Source organism: Rhineura floridana, chromosome 6, assembly GCF_030035675.1.
Source record: "Rhineura floridana isolate rRhiFlo1 chromosome 6, rRhiFlo1.hap2, whole genome shotgun sequence".
Lineage (NCBI taxonomy): Eukaryota > Metazoa > Chordata > Lepidosauria > Squamata > Rhineuridae > Rhineura > Rhineura floridana.
The window spans coordinates 121,743,254-121,761,954 of NC_084485.1; the positions used below are offsets into that span (position 1 = coordinate 121,743,254).

The 18,701-nt window shown below is 44.3% G+C and overlaps 1 protein-coding gene across 2 annotated transcripts in view; it reads right to left on the minus strand.

The window, feature by feature from the left end:
- The window catches only part of TGFBR3 (transforming growth factor beta receptor 3), a 215,683-nt gene that overhangs the window by 180,031 nt on the left and 16,951 nt on the right, over positions 1–18,701 (minus strand). Inside the window, exons 1-2 of one of the 2 annotated variants that reach the window (XM_061633659.1) lie at positions 14,711–14,730; positions 2,533–2,692 (exon numbers count right to left, since the gene is read on the minus strand). In XM_061633659.1, the coding sequence (XP_061489643.1) occupies positions 2,533–2,593 (61 nt within the window). In that variant the 5' untranslated portion in view covers positions 2,594–2,692; positions 14,711–14,730. Of the gene's footprint in view, positions 1–2,532; positions 2,693–14,710; positions 14,731–18,701 lie in introns of those variants that run through there. The other variant, XM_061633658.1, reaches the window with a different exon arrangement.

Genomic DNA, 18,701 nt, shown 5'->3' on the forward strand with positions numbered 1-18,701 from the left:
GACAATTTTGACCTATTTTTACATGTTTATTTGTCACAAAACAAGACCATTACAACATCCAAGCATCACGTAGTGTTAATGAATAAAATTTAGCCCTGGCTGTATGCCTTCATTGAAGGTCAACCCTGGAGAAAGTCCCAGAAGGTTTAAACACATTTTTGAAAGGGTATTATTTTCCATGTGATTGATGAAAGAAAAAAGAAAAAAAGAGGCCAGCTTGTAATGTACTTTATTGCTCAGGCATGTCTCCCATTGCAATTGGTCATCATTTCCACAATGAGGACATCCCAGATTTAAACAAGTCATTTGTCCACTCACTGTCCACTGTCTCCCCACTACATCATCTCCACTTGGACAACTTCCCTAGTGGACGCTACACTTTTGTGCCAGACCAACAAAACAAGACAGCTGTAACCAGTTTTAGGCTTCAGAATCACTCAAAATACTATTTATTAGAAAAACTGTATGAAACTTGCTGCTGGTCTGTATTTGAGCCGACGTGTTTTCATAGTTTTGTTCAGAAACCAAGGTTTAGCATTACATGTGTGAGCAGGAAAGAGCTCAACCAAAGCTTTGGGTTCATGTGCTCTCCCTCCCCCCCCCGCCCCCTGCTGGGAGGAGGACATAACTAGCATTTGCTTTCACAGAATCCTGGCTTAATGTTGCATACAAATCAGACAAAGTTTAAAACAAAGTCTAGTTAGGTAAACAAACCAGCTTCATAACTGATCGGCCTGGTTTGTGCATAACACTACACCATAGTATTTAAACCATGTTTTTACTGTGATTGTCCAAACCCAGCTCAGCATCTTAACCAGAGTTTATTAACCATCACCAAACCACTCTCTTAAACCATGGTTTTTCAGATTGTAACCATGGTTTATATTAACCTTGGATTAGCGTTACATACAAACGAGGCCATGGTTGGGAGAGTGGCTTCCTTTGAAACTGACCAACATTTATTTTAAAGCACAATCTCTGGTTTGTACAATGAAGCAAACCAGGATGAGTGGAAACTGAAATGAAACACTAGCAAAGTCCTTCTCCAAACTGCTCAGAGGGGAGGGGGAAGCACGCGAGCCTGAGGCTTCACTCAGGCTCCTTCCTGTTTGTGCATATAGCACTAAACCATGATTTAGCATTACATACAAATGCAGCTGACACAAAGCCACAAAGATAAATAGATACCAGGAGAGTGTAGATTAGAAACTCAATGACAGGTTCTTTTAAAAACATCAACAGTTTAGCTGATCAAAAGTTTGTCTAAAGAGAGACATCTTGGCCTTCCAATGGCTCACAATCAGGGAGAGGGAGAGGCAGGCATCCCTCAGAAGGGAGTTCTACTGCCTAGGTAAGAACACAAAGAAAGGTCTCTCCTATGTTGCAGCCAAACACAACTTAGATGTTGAAGGGATGGAAAGGAGAACCTCTCTGACAGATCTCAAGTGTGCATCAATCACACATGGGAGGAAATGTGGATCATTAAAGTACAGTTAGGTAAAAATATAAGAGCAATTCTGCTGGATCAGACCAAATGTCTATATAGTCCAGTATCCTGTTTCCCACAGCAGCCAACCAACTGCTTACAAGCAGGGCATGAGCATGCTCATTCCCTTATAATTTTTCAATTTTGCAAGTAATAGTACACAATCACTATGCATTTAAAGTACTATTATACTACTTTAAACAGTCATGGCTTCCCCCAAAGAATCCTGGCAATTATACTTTGTTAAGGGTGCTGAGAGTTGTTGAAATGAAATGAACTGCCTTCAAGTCGATCCCAACTTATGGCTACCCTATGAATAGGGTTTTCATGGTAAGCGGTATTCAGAGGGGGTTTCCCATTGCCTCCTTCTGAGGCTAGTCCTCCCCAGCTGGCCAGGGCCTGCTCAGCTGACCACAGCTGCACAAGCCAGACCTTTTCTTGTCCGCAACTGCCAGCTGGGGAGCAACTGGGCCCCTTGGGACTATGCAGCTTGCCCACGGCTGCACAGGTGGCAGGGCACGTAACCCCTGAGCCACTCCCTGTGGGGGTGATCTTTAGCTGGCCCTTGACACCCAAGAGACACAAGTGGGGATTTGAACTTACAGACTCTGGACTCCCAGCCAAGCTCTCCTCCCCACTGTGCTATTAGTAGACTTCTATTCCTCTCAGAGAGCTACATTTCCCAGAGAGGTTTAACAATCAATCTCTCCCTCCCAGGAAACTCTGAGAATTGTAGCTCTATGAGGGGAACAGGGTCCTCCTGACAACTCTCAGCACCTTAACAAACTACACTTCCCAGGATTTTGGGGGGGAAGCCATGACTGTGTAAAGTGTAAAGTAAGGTATAATACTGCCTTAAATGCATTGTGCAGATGGGGGTATAATCAAGGTCCCAAATATTATTTTTTGTTATACAGTCGCACTAGGAAACATTTACACTTATATTGACCTAAATGTCTTTTATTGATAAAGAAAATTGCCATTAATTCAAAGTGCTCACAACATGAATTTTTACTGAAGTCCAAATTAACATGAAGGCCACTCACCTGCAGATGTTAAATACCCAATCATCAAAGCAAACACTGGAATGACACAACTTGAAGTCATTTTTGCCACACCAGGGCTCCTCAAATCAACTTTCTTTGGAGTTCTTTGTGCCAACGTATGGAGAAAATATAATTACTGAAGATGACATGAAAGAGTTACCTGCAGAGAAAAATAAAAAATAATTCTTTAAAAAACCTGTCTTACAGAGAAGTGACTTCAGGTTCTCTTATTACATAATACTAAAACATAGATAGCCAGCATCTTTTTAAAAAGAAAGAAAACCTTTATACTGAGGAATAATTTAAGAAAGCCAGAGTTATATTATAGCCACAAGTTTAATTTTCTTTCTCCATAACCCAAAATCCATCACTCGCCCTGCATTTCAGTTTCAGCACAATAATCCTTTTTCAGTGCAATCCTAACCATGTGTACTCAGAAGCAAGTCCTATTAAATTCAATGGGACTTACTCCTACGGAAGTAGGATTAGGACTGCAGTCTTGGTATTCATCGATAGTAATGAAAGTTTCCTGAGGTCTGAAAGTTGCCTATGTAAGTAGAGGAAGAAGGGGCTGCAATGAAAAGGATGAAGTCGGTGTAAACAACTTAGGCCCCAAATATCATCACTACCAACCTTCTCAGGTGTTAAGATCTGCATGAGGGTGGGGGGCTCTCTTGATAGTTCTGCCACCCTCAGAAGTGCAGGGAATGGTGATCTGGTGAGAGGGAATTCTCTGTGGCGGCCCCTAAATTGTGCAATTCCCACCCCATAGAGGTGTGCCTAGCATCTTCACTGTACAACCTACAAACTATGCTGAAGATACACCTCTTTGCCCAGGCCTTATGACAGTTAAGGTATTTTGTTTTGTGGGGCATGCCTCTTTTTGCTGAATTACTACTGTTCTGTTCCATTTGGAATGGTTTTAGGTGTTTTGTCATTGTACTGATTTGTTTTTATAATTGTATTTTCTGTTGTTGCAACCCAGCTTGGGACCTTGTAGGGCAGGTAAGACATGTTATAAATAAAATAAATGAAGTGAGTAGAAGTCCTTCGCACTCACACCATCATTCAATGGCTCCAAGCCATAGCCTCTAAGCCTAAGGCAACATTCCAAGACACATATTTTAATTTTTATGAGCCCACATTTTTAGAACTCACTGTTGCGATAGAATGAATCTGACCAGTGGTGGGCAGTCTTTGATCAAAATTTAGCACAATCACTACAGACCGACTCAAAATGACCTCAGGCAGACTTTGCTCCAAGTCCTCCTTATGAACCAAATCCTGGCATGATCTTGACTATGCAGTAATACCTCAGTTAACAAAGTAGATATGTTCCTAGACATTACTTCTTTAATAGAAACTTTGGTACCAGAGGTAGGAATAATATGGAAAGAATAGAGATAAATTTCTACACCCACTCATAGATGGTGGGGGCAGCTTCAACAGGCGATTTAAAGGGTGCCTACCCGGCACGCCCCCTTCCCCTCTCCCTCCCCTGAATTGTATTGGATCCTTCCCTCCCCAGCCCTGGGAGAAAGCAAGAGATCTCTTTAATGCAAAGCAAACACACAGGTTTGTCAGTTTATCCATAGCAAAGCAGACACACGCTGGTCAGTTTCACCTTAAAGTAAAGGCACATGCTTGTCAGTTTCACCTTAAAGCAAAGGCACAGCCTTGAAAGTTTATCCAGAACAAAGCAAAGCCGGTCAGTTTTACCTTTAAAAAAGCCTTCCTTAAAAGGAGCTTGGTTCCTGGAGTATTTATTAACTGAGGTATTACTGTACTTATTTTAAAAGAATTATGCACGCACCAAGAAGCTGCCTAAACTTTGCTTACCATCACTGATAGCAGATGGTGCTCAAAAAATATTTTTGAGTCACAGAGACTATTCCAAATCATCTGCCCATCTCAGGGTCATTTCCCCCCCCATTGTACAGGGCATGCCTTTAGGACCCACATCTCAAAATGAGATGAGGTCATTGTGAGATGGAGAAAGGCATTCTGCTAGGGTGGGGGTAGACACCCTCCAGTGTCTACTACTGGAGACACTGGACACTTGTGTGTCCTCCAGGTGTTATTGCGCTCCAGCTTCCATTAGTCCCGGACAGCAAAGCCAATGGTCAGGGATGATGGGAGCTGTAGTCCAACAAGATCTGGAGGACACCACATTGTCTATTCCTGGACTAGGGCAATGGAAGACTAATAGAGGACACTAGAAGCTTAGAGGCTAACCACTGTTATAACCAAATGCTACATTAGACAATGCTGGCCTGAATGCTTTATGTTTGAAATTGTTTCCCCTTCATGCATGCACACGCACGCACACATCAAGATCTCTCCTCACAGAGAAAGCTTACAAGCCAGGAAGAAGTTCTTTTAAGTAAGCCTTCTCCCCAATGTTTCAACAGACAATTCCAGATTCTCCCTCTCTCTCCTTCCTACACACCCATACTCAAATTAAAACCATAGTTCTGCACATATTCTGCAGAAGAAAACTTTGCTGTTGACTTTGGAACAAAATAATATGTTCTTTACAATCCATTCCAATGCATAACAGCAGTTTTACTGGAAGTTCATCTATAGGTTTCCAAAAGTAGAACATGTGACCTACATGTGGTCAGATATTCCCCCTCCCCTTTGGAAACGTAAAATCCTGTTCCATATAACAAGACTAAAGTCATTCAAATGACCAAATCAGCAACAAAATTAATAACGCATGCAAAAATAAAAATAAAAACAGTTTTAAAGTGCTGTTATAAACAGTGTGGGTTTCTGGGAAACAATTCTAAACACCCAATATTCACTATTACTATAGTATATTTAAAGAATTTACAAATAGCATTTAACAAGAAAAAGAAAAATGTTCCTTTTCCCACCTAAAGCAGTCATTAGGCAATACATTAAGAAGTAGCTGTGGTTTATGGTACTATGCGTAGGCTCTCTTGTGCCAAACACTTAGGCCAGAAGTCACAAACTGCAGTAATGCACTGATGCTCCCTTTTTGATGTTCCCCCTCTCCAAGTGCTAGTGCCAGTATAAGTGGACTGAGCTCTGGCAAGCTTCGCCTGGGCTGAGAGATAGCACATGACCCAGCAGTTGTGCCCTATCCATTGCGACTACTGTGCCTGGCTAGAATACCAAGTCATCAGCAACACTCCAAGCTGGCAACATATGATCAGATGTTTATTTATTTATTTATTTTGTATCCTGCCCTTCCTCCCAGCAGGAGCCCAGGGCAGCAAACAAAGCACTAAAACACTTTAAAACATCATAAAAACAGAACTTAAAATACATTAAAACAAAACAGCACCAAAAACATTTTTAAAAAACAACTTTTAAAAAGGGTTAAAAACATTATTTAAAAAACATATTAAGCAATTCTGACACAGATGCAGACTGGGATAGGTCTCAACTTAAAAGGCTTTCTGAAAGAGGAAAGTCTTCAAAAGGCGCCAAAAAGATAGCAGAGATGGTGTCTGCCTAATATTCAAAGCGAGGGAATTCCACAGGGTAGGTGCCGCCACACTAAAGGTCCATTTCCTATATTGTGCAGAGCAAACCTCCTGATAAAATGGTATCTGCAGGAGGCCCTCACCTGCAAAGCGCAGTGATCGACTGGGCATATAAGGGGTAAGACGGTCTTTCAGGTATCCTGGTCCCAAGCTATATAGGGCTTTGTACACCTAAACTAGAACCTTGAACTTGGCCCAGTAGCAAATGGGCACCCAGTGCAATTCTTTCAGCAGCGGGGTGACATGTTGGCGATACCCTGCTCCAGTGACCAGTCTCGCCGCCGCATTTTGCACCAGCTGCAGCTTCCGGACCAACCTCAAGGGCAGTCCCACATACAGCGCATTACAGTAATCCAGCCTAGAGATTCCCAGTGCGTAGACAACAGTGGTCAGGCTATTCTGGTCCAGAAACAGCTGCAGTTGTCTCACCAGCCGAAGCTGGTAAAAGGCACTCCTAGCCACTGAGGTCACCTGGGCCTCTAGCGACAAAGATGGATCCAGGAGCACCCCCAGGCTACGGACCTGCTCTTTCAGAGGGAGTACGACTCCGTCCAAAGCAGGCAACTGACCAATTATCTGAACTCGGGAACCACCAACCCACAGTGCCTCCATCTTGCTAGGATTCAGACTCAGTTTATTGGCCCTCATCCAGCCCACCACCGAGTCCAGGCAGTGGACTCCCGATTCAGATGTTACAGAGAAATAGAGCTGGGTATCATCAGCATACTGCTGACACCTCGCCCCAAATCTCCTGATGACCGCTCCCAAGGGCTTCATATAGATGTTAAACAGCATGGGGGACAAGATGGTACCATGCGGCACCCCACAGCACAGCTGCCAGGGGGCCAAAAGACAGTCACCCAATGCTGTTCTCTGAGAATGACCCTGGAGATAGGATCAGAACCACTGTAAAACAGTGCCGCCAATACCCATCTCACCAAATTGGCCCAGAAGGATACCATGATCAATGGTTTCAAAAGCCACTGAGAGATCAAGTGAGAACTACAGGGTCGCACTCCCCCTGTCTTTCTCCCGATAAAGGTCATCCATCAGAGCAACCAAGGCCGATTCAGTCCCATAATCAGGCCTGAACCCAGACTGGGATGTGTTAAGATAATCTGTTTCATCCAAGAGTACTTGCAGTTGATGCGCCACAACCCTCTCAATCACCTTCCCTAAGAAGGGGGTATTTGCAACCGGTCAGTAGTTGTCACAAACCAATGGGTCCAGGGTGGCTTTATCAGGAGTGGTCGAATCACCGCCTCTTTCAAGGTGTCTGGAACCACTCCCTCTCGCAATGATGCATTGACCACACCCTGGATCCACTCAGTCAGACCCCTTCGGCAAGCTTTAATAAGCCAAGAAGGGCAAGGGTTGAGAGGACACATTGCTGGCCGCATCATCGCAAGCACCTTGTCTACGTCATCAGGCCGCATCAACTGAAACCGTTCCCAAGAAGTTGCAGCAGACGTTGCACTGGACACCTCATTGGGGACTACAGTAGATGTGGATGGGGCATCAAGACTGCTACGGAGGCGAGCAACTTTACCCTCAAAGTGCCTTGCAAACAATTCACAGTGGGCCTCCGAAGGGTCTAAGACTCCATTTCCTGGAGCTGATGTCAACAGACTCCTGACAATACGGAAAAGCTCCATGAGATGGCTACTTGAGGATGCAATGGAGGCAGAGAAGTGGGCCTTCTTCGCCGCCCTTACTGCCACACAGTAGGCACAGTTATGATGTTTTACTCATGACCGATCAGCCTCACAGCACGTCTTTCGCCACTTGCGCTCTAGCTGTCGTCCAGCATGTTTCATTGCCCTTAGCTCACGGTGCACCAAGGAGCAAGCCGGGCTCCACAGTGCCGGAGAGGGCGCTCGGGGGCAACCGTGTTGAGAGCCCGATACACCTCACTGTTCCACAGCGTGACAAGGGCTTCAACAGGGTCACCTGCTCTATCTACTAGGAACTCCCCCAGGGCATTCAGGAATCGAGTGGATTCCATTAGGCTCCGGGGGCAGACAATCTTTATTTATTATTTTATTTATTAAATTATTAGTCGCCCATCTGGCTGGTTCTCCAGCCACTCTGGGTGACGTACAAATTAGCATATCAGTGCAACAGATGTTAAAATCTGAGCCAATAATAATAATAAAATCTATCTACACATCTAATAACATAGCAATCCAATAAACATTAAAATCTACACCAATAACAATCTGTCCACCACCCCTGCAGGGAAGGATCGGAGCCATAAGTCTAAATTTCACCAGGAAGTGATATGACTATGACAATGGGGTGACATCCACCCCCACTATCTGCAGACCACCCCTTGCTCCATCTGGAGCAAAAACCAAGTCGAGGGTGTGCCTGCCCTATGTGTTGGGCCAACAACAACTTGAGACAGCCCCATGGTCGTCGTGGAGGCCATGAAGTCCCGAGCCGGAACACTAGAGGCAGCATCAGCATGGACATTGAAATCACCCAGCACTATCGTTCTGGGCTCCTCCAACACCACAGCTGAGATGGCCTCCACCAGCTCAGTCAGAGAAGCTGCCAGGCAGCAGGGTGGACGGTACACCAGTAGCAACCCTAGTTTACTGTCTCCTTGGCCCGACACCAGATGCAGGCCCTCACAGCCAGCTCCAAGACAGAGTGGTTTCCTGGTGCCAGAGATGGAAGTTTTGTAGACCACAACAACTCCTCCCCCCTGTCCCTGCAGCATGTGCTGGTGTTGCAGCGAGTATCCAGGTGGGCAAAGCTGGGTCAGATCAACCCCTCCAAGCTCACCCATCCAGGTCTTAGTAATACACACCAAATCGGCACCTTCATCCACAATCAAGTCATGGATGAGAGTGGTCTTATTATGTACCGATCTGGCGTTAAACAACAACACACACAGGCCAGTGGGCACAGCAGATGAGCAACAAGGAACCAATCCATGAAAGGAGTGTTGCTGCAGTTGCTTTGCTATGGCTGGCCACTACACCCTCAAGAGCCGTTGGCCCGCTACTGGAGCAACTGCTGGGCCATGCCGTGTCCAGCCCAGGTATGCCAGGGCCTTCTATGGTTTTGTTGCCTACAATGGCAAAAAGAGAGGGAGGAGTCTATGCAACACTGCAGTTGGTTGATCATTATTATTACATTTGTATCTCACCTTTCCTCCAAGGAGCTTAAGGTGGCATACATGGTTTTCCCCTTTGCCATTTTATCCTCCAACAATCCTGTGAGGTAGGTTGGGCTGAGAGGCAATGACTGGCCCTAGGTCACCCAGTGAGCTTCATAGCTGAGTGGGGTTTGAACCCTGGTCTCTAAGGTCCTAGTCTGACACTAACCACTACACCACACTGGGTTATCATGTCCTTATTAGTTAGGACAATTAAAATGAATTAAATTACAATAAAATATCACCATGACTATTAAGGTGCTTACAAGCCCAGAAGAGAGGCCTACTATTTCTCAAACTAACTGCAGAATGAAGGTCCTCCTCCTTGTATACAATCAACAGCACATATGTTTTAAAGGGATGGGCTTAACATGTCATTAACCATGCACTACAGGAAAGTTTTAATTCTTGTCTGAAAATGCAGCAGTGTTTCATAGCATTAGGACATCATACTGGCAGCAGCATAGCTGTATAAGTGTCACTGAAATTAAACATCTATGCATGTGATTGCCCTAGGTGTGGGGAACCTTGGGCCCTCCAAATGTTACTGAACTACAACTCCCATCTGCTCTAGCAAGCACAGCCAATGGCCAGAGATGATGGGAGTTGCAGTTCAGCAATATCTGGAGGGCCAAAGGTTCCTCACATTTGCTCTTCAAATGCAATCATTAACTACCTGGGCCTCACTTAGCTTCTACAGGGAACTAGGGAAGCGTAAATTTAATTTTTTTATCCATCAAACTAAAAAAAGAAAAGGTACTATTTTGGAGGAATGTTTCAGAAAAGCGATAAATGTACTGAAGTGGGAAAAACAGCTGCAATTAGCAGCCTGCAACATTACAGTGTGTACATAGCTATTAGGGTTGCCAGGTTCTTGGCCTGAGACTGATCCTGTATCTTTAGGAGAAGAGAAAGTCAGCCAAGTGCAGGTGTTCTTACAACTCTGTAATGGGAAAAACCACAAGGTGGAATTCTCCCTCCCGCCTCCACAACTTTTAAAGATACAGAAGACCTCTTGGTTGCCAGGCCCAGCCTCAGGATCAGTCTCAGGCCATGGACCTGGCAACCCTAATAGCTATAGGAGCAAGTATATTTTTTCTGCTGGGGGGAGAAGCTCACATCCCCTGTCTTCACTCCCCTAAACTATACACTTGTCTGGTTCCTAACCCAACACTGATTTTCTCTTCTCCTCCGCCTCCTTCAGCAGGGTTTCAGCTTCCTTTAAAAAAAAAGACATCTGGCTTTCTATCCCGTTAAATATTTTTACGCTGTTTTAAAATTAAAATAAACCATAAAACATTGCTGCAAGAAGGAAGGAGAGAAGAAGCTTTGTGATTGCCACAAAGGCTAACCAAGCCCTTGGTTAGCAAAGGAGGGAGGTGGCATCATGATTACTACGACTACAAGTCATCATTCTGCACAGCTGGTTTCATCTGGAAAAAGGAAGAATTAATTGCTCCGGAGCTCAGTTATCTGAAGAAGGCTGTAATTTGTACAAAAGAAGGGGTAAATGTGAATCCACAGTGGGCTCACCAATGTGCAAGCTATATGCATCTGTACTGGGGTTGCCAGGTCAGAAGCATCCCAAAACCTGAGATTTTAGGGGCGGGCCCAAGTGATGTCATGGGGCAGGCCCAAGTGATGGCATTAAGCATGATACATTAAGCATCAACCACAGTTGCTTGGAGCGTACAATTAAAAAAAAATCTGACTGGAAATTAAGGATACGGAACATTTAACCTAGCCTACTTGCTTTTGGCAAGAAGGGTTTAAGTGCCTTCACGCCAGGCCAGTCACCAGAAGGTCACTGTAGGAAGAAAGGAGCCTAGTGTTGTGGAGAAGTTAGATGGGAGCATTCGGGAGTAAAGATGGATGCTCCCGAAGGCTGCAATTCTAAACACAAGTACTAAGGGACTAAGCCTCCATACAGCTCAACAGGACTTACTTCTGAGTAGATATAGTTTGGATTGTGCTGTTGGTAAAGCTTGACTAGGGATCCTCTGCAAAGACATCCATCTCCAAGCAGGGTTGGCAACCCCCTGCCTGGAATGCCCTGCCCTTATCTTTTAATGTGGCTGCTCCAAACGTCTTTACAGATTTGACCCTTCACTTCAGAAAGAGGTCTGAGAAATGAGTAAGAGTAAGAAGATTCTCTACCCTTTCTGTCTGCATAGATGCCCTCATCCTTCCCCTGTGCCCAGCAGAAGCTCTGGGCCAGGCAGGACGCAGTGGCATCTCATAGAGGACACCCTCCCCTTTCATGGGGTGTATGATTTGTCCTGGCCCAGAGCAGATTTTGGGGTGGGCAAGCCCAGTTACTTATTTTTCCTGTATGTCTTTTTCTGCTTTGATTTTGTATAGATGCCCTCTTCTGTGCCCTGCGCCCAGCAGAAGCTGTGGGCCAGGTGGGACGCAGTGGCATCTCGTAGAAGACACCCTCCCCTTTCCTGGGGTATATGATTTGTGCTGTCCCAGAGCAGATTTCGGGGTGGGCACCCCCAGTTACTTATTTTTTTCTACGTGTTTTTGTCCATTTTGATTTTGCATTGATGCACCCGTGGTGCCCGGTGCCCAGCAGAAGCTCTGGACCGGATGGGATGCACTGGCGTCTCATAGAGGACACCCGCCCCTTTCCTGGGGTATATGATTTTTCCTGGCCCAGAGCAGAGTTTGGGGTGGGCACCCCCAGTTACTTATTATGTATGATTTTATGACATTATTATGTATTTATGATAATATCAGAAGCCTGATTATTTTGATTGCATAAATGTATTGTTATTCTTGACAGGGCGAGTCCCCCGATCACAGTGATATATCATACAGGGTACCCCAAAATATATATTGTGGGGTTCAGAGACATGTTAAGTTTGGTTTGAAGTCACTGTAGTTGTCAACTCTTCTTCTTTTTTAGTGTTTTGAACTTTCAAGCAAATAAGGAGCTGGGAACTAGGAACCAACTTCAGTGTCGTATCAGTTAAATAGATTAAACAGTCGCGGGGGGCAGCTGACATTTTGGTGTATATCTCGGGAACCAGACCACCTAGAAACTAATTTTTTTTTAAATTGAAGCTGAGAGTCCGGAGATTAAGAGGTGCTAGCCGGAGAGCCGGAGGGCCCCCCCAAAAACCTGAGACTCCGGCCAAAAGCCGGAGACCTGGTAACTCTAATCTGTACATAGTCTTACTGGTCCAAACTAATCAAGGTGAAAGTAGTTCATATAGGCCTCAAATATAGCACAACCTCATAATGAAAACTGTAGTTGCAGCATGAATCTTGAAACTCCAGGCTCTGTTTCAATTAAAAACAGTTGGAAATATTTGGAAATATTTGGAAAATGGAAATGGACTGTTCAAGTCGATTCTGACTTATGGCAACCCTACGAATAGGGTTTTCATGGTAAGCGGCATTCAGAGGGGGTTTCCCATTTCCTTCCTCTGAGACTGAGAGGCAGTGACTGGCCCAAGGTCACCCAGTGAGCTTTAGCATTCCTTTAAGTTCAGCAGTTTATTCACATGCACAAAATTAAAAAGTTACAAGTTGGCAAGCCATGAACAATATATTTGCTGCCCTATTTGGTTTCTAGAAGTTTGTTAATTTAAATGCCTGATGTTAAATAAAGAAAATTATTTATTTCTTTAATGCATTTCTATCCCATCTTTCCACCAAGGAGATCAAGGTGGCCTATGGCTCCCTCAATGTTTTCCTTGCAACAATCCTCTGAGGTAGGTTAGTCTGAGAGATAATGATTAACCTAAGGTCATACAACGAGACTCATTGTGAGTCTTGAACCTGGTTCTCCCTGGTTCTCCTCTGATACTCTTAACTACCATAACACTATTCTACAAGGACAGCTGTGACTGTTGCAACAAAACGCAACATAAAAGGCTCCTCTGGCATTTTAAAGACTATACACTTTTACAGTGGAATCCAGAGCCTTGCCATTGTCTGGTGGTGCTTAACAGAAGCGAAGGGCCTCCACCAGATCCACAGCCCTGCCACTCACACTAACTGGGAGAAGAAGGTGGAGAGGGAGCAGGCAAACTGCTGTACTAGCTTGGAGTTGGCACAATTATCAGATCTGGATTGGGCCCAATGCAGTCATGTAACTGCACTGTGGCTGGATCAGAACCTAGAAGATCTTGGCTAAGCCCCTCCCTGTGCCTGGAACACTCCATTTCAGGGCTTTCCACAGGTTGTTTGTGACTGGGATTCCACCGGCAGCACTGCCACCGACTCATCCACGCCAAAGATGGAGGCCTGCAGGGCTGAGTGGAGTGATGCCTCCACTCAATCCGACACCCATCCCTAGTCCAGCCCAAACAGGTTTGGATGGGAGTGCCAACGTGGCAAAAGATTTCATGGACTACAGTCCTCTTTGTCAGATGTATAGAGTAATGAGTCTTCATGATGCAAGAAGGCTTATAGAAACCCCAAAGACCCAGTTACCAAAGCAATCTTCACAATTCCTTGAATAATGCAAAATGCCAGATATCGTCCTTGCTATAGTCCATTAACAAAGCATTTTGAAAACTTTTAAAACGGACACGCATGACCATTTCACAAAACAATGAACAGAAGAGACCCAGGAACCAAGAATCGCTCAATACAGAGGCGCTAAACAGAACACCCTGAATAGGAAAATTGTAACTGTTGGTTAGATCACTCTTTCCTTAAGGTCAGTACAGAATCCAGCAATGCCGTTCTTTGTGGCGCAGATAGTCTCGCCGAAGAGTGGGCAAAAAGAGGTCATGGGAGATAAAGCTATTCTGACTCTCAGGATCAGAGGGCACAATCCTACGAGTGGTTGGCATCAATGGGGCTTTTACTCATGGATGTGTTTAGGTTTACAGCCTAAGTCAGTCTTTAGCTGCACAGGAAAGAAAAAGCATTGGGGGGGGTTATGTAGTTCTTAGCAGAAAGGTCTGTCAACCCCTCCCATTTCTGACCTGTTCACAAGCCACCACATTTCTGCAACAGAATCTACTAACAGTCTCCATTTATTTCTTGCCTCTCGTCAGACCTAAAGAGAGCCTTTATACAGCATGGTCTACAAAAGAAAAAACACAAAACCTAAAAACTGCAAGAGTAAGATGACAATATCATGGTCCGGTACATATTACGTACCATTCAGACCCGTTGGCCACAATGACATTTATATTTCCATGTAATGTATACTGTAGGACTGAGGCATAAGCCAAGCATGTAGATTCCCCAATTCCCTGTATTCCCAAGATAAAGTCTCATCTTCTTGATCAGTAGCCAGAAAGAGTGCAAAAAGGTAAGTGACTGATCTGCATCAGGTGCTGTCTTAGCTCAAACTTGCTGAAAGACAGTCATTCTGACTTCTGAGCATATACCAGCTCCAACTAATGTGAATATTCTGTTCTATTCTCATCAAGAAAGTCCCTCAGCCCCTGACAGTTGCTTTCCTTTAGCGCTTATGACTACTTGCTCCTATTCCTCCAAATGTTCTAACAAAAACAAAGAATAAACATACTTTACGTTACAAGCTGACCGGAGAAGATCCAGGGCATAACTGTTCTACTGGGTCCTTGATCCTCCACTCTGTACACATTTTCCCAAATGTCACCATCTGTTTCTTGTATTATCTCCTTTCCTTCCCTGCTTTGCTTTCCACCTATTTGCATTCTGTCGTCTTCCCTGTCTAACTTTTTCTTTGCAGCATGAAAAACAGCTTCCTATTCCTGATCTCCTTATCACAGCACAATTCCTAAAGCTCCCGTCTCATCAGCTTTCATGACCTTTGCCTCAACTGAGGAAGTACCCAACACAAGACAGGACTCTTCCTGCTGTGTTAGCATTCTAGGGCAAGCCGAGCTTGGGGTGGAGAACCTATGGCACTTCAGATGTTGCTGGACTACAACTCCCATTATCCCTGACCATTGGCTATGCTAGCTGGGGCTGATGGGAGTTGTAGTCCAACAACATCTGGAAGGACATAGGTTAGCCACCCCTGAGCTAAACAATACTTTGGACCAAACCTTGCCTCTTAGAAGCCCTTCTGCTGAACTTATTGACATTACTCACGTGACACTGTTTGCTCTTGTCCCGCTATTGCCCTTCTCATTTTTATTTTTTTTAAATAGGGTCAGTCTTTTAACAAAGCAAATGTGAAGTAGTTGCTTTCTAAAGAGACTCTGCTATTGTTTCCTGCCTCCAGTGTGATGCCCTCCAGATGCTGTTGAACTATGCCTCCCATTATCCCTGGCCACTAGCCCTGCTGGCTGGGGCTAATGGGAGTTGTAGTCCAACAACATCGAGGGATGGGGGAGCAGTACATTTGCTATCCCAATCATGTTCAGAGGACAAGCAGGATGCACTTAATGTGTGGAAGAGGAGAAGAAGCCAAATCACAGTGGCAGACCCCACTCCCGCCCTTGGAATCGAACTGAAATGCACATGGGAGACCTCGCTTTTTCAGGATTCACAGAGGCAGGACCTACTGTGCTCAGGGAACAAAAGAGCAGCTCTGCTTGGTCATACCAAAGGCCGACCTATCAAAAGATGTTCTGTTTTTTAAATGTTTAAATGTTTTTAAAAATTTTATTCTAAGATGTTTTATTTTTAAGATGTTTTTAAACATGTTTTAGTGTTTTACCCAGTAGTGTAGTGACAAATTCAGAAGTGCAGGGTCCCTTCATGATAGTCACGCCACACCCCCTCACAGCCACACCCCTCACTCGCTTGCTTCCTCTTCACTATCATCTCCACACTCTTTAGTCCTTCCTGCACCCGCCTTAATCCACAACAGATGTATCTAGGAGCCAATGAGCATGAAAGGGGAGTTTGTTAGCTACTGAGAAGAGTCTTTCACTCTGGTTGGCTCCAATCAGCAGGAAAGGACAAGGAAGCATGTTAACAGATTCTTCTCAGTGGCTAACACACTCTCCTTTCATGTTGATTGACTTGAAGGATGCTGAAGAGATAGAGAGCCAGGTGGGACCCTGCTCCTGAAAAAGTAAGGTGTCTACACCCCCCCCGAAACCCTGGACAACTACACCCCTGGTGTTATTGCTTATTGTTTGCCACCCTTGGCTCCTTCTGGGAGGAAGGGCAGGATATATTTTATTTAATTAATATTATAAAATAAAATAATATAATTTACATTTACCAATGGTCAGAGATGATGAGAGTTGTAGTCAAGCAACACCTGGAGGGCCACAGGTTCTCAAGAATATTTAGTGCTCTATTTGGCCTTATAAACTTTTGAGTTACTGTGCAGAGTGCACATGGGGGCACTATGTTGTTTAAGGTGTAAAAATGTCTAAGGCCAGCATTATTGAAAGCACTTTACTTTTTCTCCTAGTGTATGTCTCATCTGCCCTGCACTGTGATTTAGAAGCAGATTTTAGATCCTGTAACATCTTACTTATCTGCAGAATTCTTATACCAGAAAACCAGACAAAAAATGTAACATAGAATGTTTAGCTTTGTTTAGCTTCTGATTCCATTACAAGAATGGGCATCTGATCTAAAAAACATCCTGCAGGCCCTATTTTCCCACAGAATATGTGATGATCACTTCATTCCAGTGCTAGAAGTCCAATCCAGGTCCAGGTCCCACCTAGGAAATTTAATCCAGATTATCTTCAGAGTAAACTGAATTGTTTGTTTATATGCCACCTTTCCTCCAAGGAGCTCAAAGTGGATTATGTAGTTCTCTCTCTCTCTCTCCATATTATCCTCACAACAACCTTGTGATGTAGGATAGGCTGAGAGTTGCAGTCTGCCCGGTCCTAACTAGGATTGTGTTTGGCATGGCAATTTGACATCCTTTGTTATTTTCAGTACCATCAATACTGGAACAGCAGACATCTGAAGCAGCTTTAAAGTGAAGGTTGATTTCCAAAGAGGAAGTCTTACATTTCAGTGCTATTGTAGAGGGCTGGCCCTATCATTAGGCAGTGAGGCAGCTGCCTTAGGCAACTGATTTTGGATGTCACAAAAAAGCAGCAAATTATTAGCAACTTTATTTATTATTTGCCAGGGATGGGGAGAGGTAATTGTGATATTTTCTGTCTCAGCTTGACCAATATTTCTATCTTGACTTTGGAGGGGGGCAGGGTTCAATTGCTGCTCCGCCATAGGCAACAAAATGTTTTGGGGCAGCCTGGTTATTCTAGCACACCTCTAACAGTAGTGTGTTCTCTGTCCTATAGAAAGATGGTATATTTCAAATATTACTGAAGATTCTAAATAAATAATAATAATCAGGACTGCCCATATACCTGATCATTCAAAACATAACCAGATTCCTAAACTCTTGGGGGGATTGGTTTTACAAAAGAAATTTCATTCCTAGAGAGCTCAAATAGGTTTTTAGTTTTACCAGTGTATTAAAATCCCAGTGAGCTGCTCAAACATCCGGGACTTACTGAGACATTGTTGCTGTGTGTAACAGTACATTTCCACAAATCTCGGCTAAAGGCTATGGGAACTGGAGGAGAGCCAAGATTTGATGTGTCACTCACAGTCGTGCCCCCCCCCACTCCCACATAACACTCGTAACATTTTTGCTTCTTTTTATGCTGTGTATTACTATGTGTTCCATCTAATTACAGGAAGCCACAAAATATACATAATTACATCCTGAAAGGGAAAGAGGCTTTCACTTTTTGCTGCCCACAAATAGCCCCAAAATCCATCTTGTTCTCCAACACACAGACTTTGCATCTAATTTGATATGCCATCCCAAGGGCAGTTTAACAAAATTATCTAAAATTCACTTCAAGCAATGTATGGAGGGAACCACATCTTGGCAATAGAGCACATGATTTCCAGCCTTCTAGTTAAAGGCTTGGGGAAGGGCAATCGTTCAGTGGCAGATCACATGTTTAGCATGCAGAGGGTCCCACATTCAATCCCTGGCATCCCCAGTTAGGATTGGGAAACATTCCAGTCTAGGATCCTGAAGAACTGCCTCCAATCAGTCAATAAGTCAATGGTCTAACTTGTTATGAGAGCTAGATGGTATTATTCAGTATGAGGCAACTTCATATGTATGTAGGGTCTTTTAAAACGCTAGCAGGAAAATCCAGATTTTTCTTATTGCTGTACATACAATGAATTACATCCCCATCCCTAGGCCCCTATTAGGGTTGCCAGGTTCATGGCCTGAGGCTGATCCTGTATCTTTAGAAGAGAAAGTCAGCCAAGTGCAGGTGTTCTTGCAACCCTGTAATGGGAAAAACCACAAGGTGGAATTCTCCCTTCCCCCTGCACAGCTGTTAAAGATACAGAAGACCTCTTGGTTGCCAGGCCCAGCCTCCAAGAGGTCTTCTGTATCTTTAAAAGTTGTGGAGGGGGAAGGGAGAATTCCACTTTGTGGTTTTTCCCATTACAGAGTAGCAAGAACACCTGCACTTGGCTGACTTTCTCTTCTCCTAAAGATACAGGATCAGTCTCAGGCCATGAACCTGGCAACCCTGGTCCCTATCAGGCCAAGTTTAAGATTTTGGTACTAACAT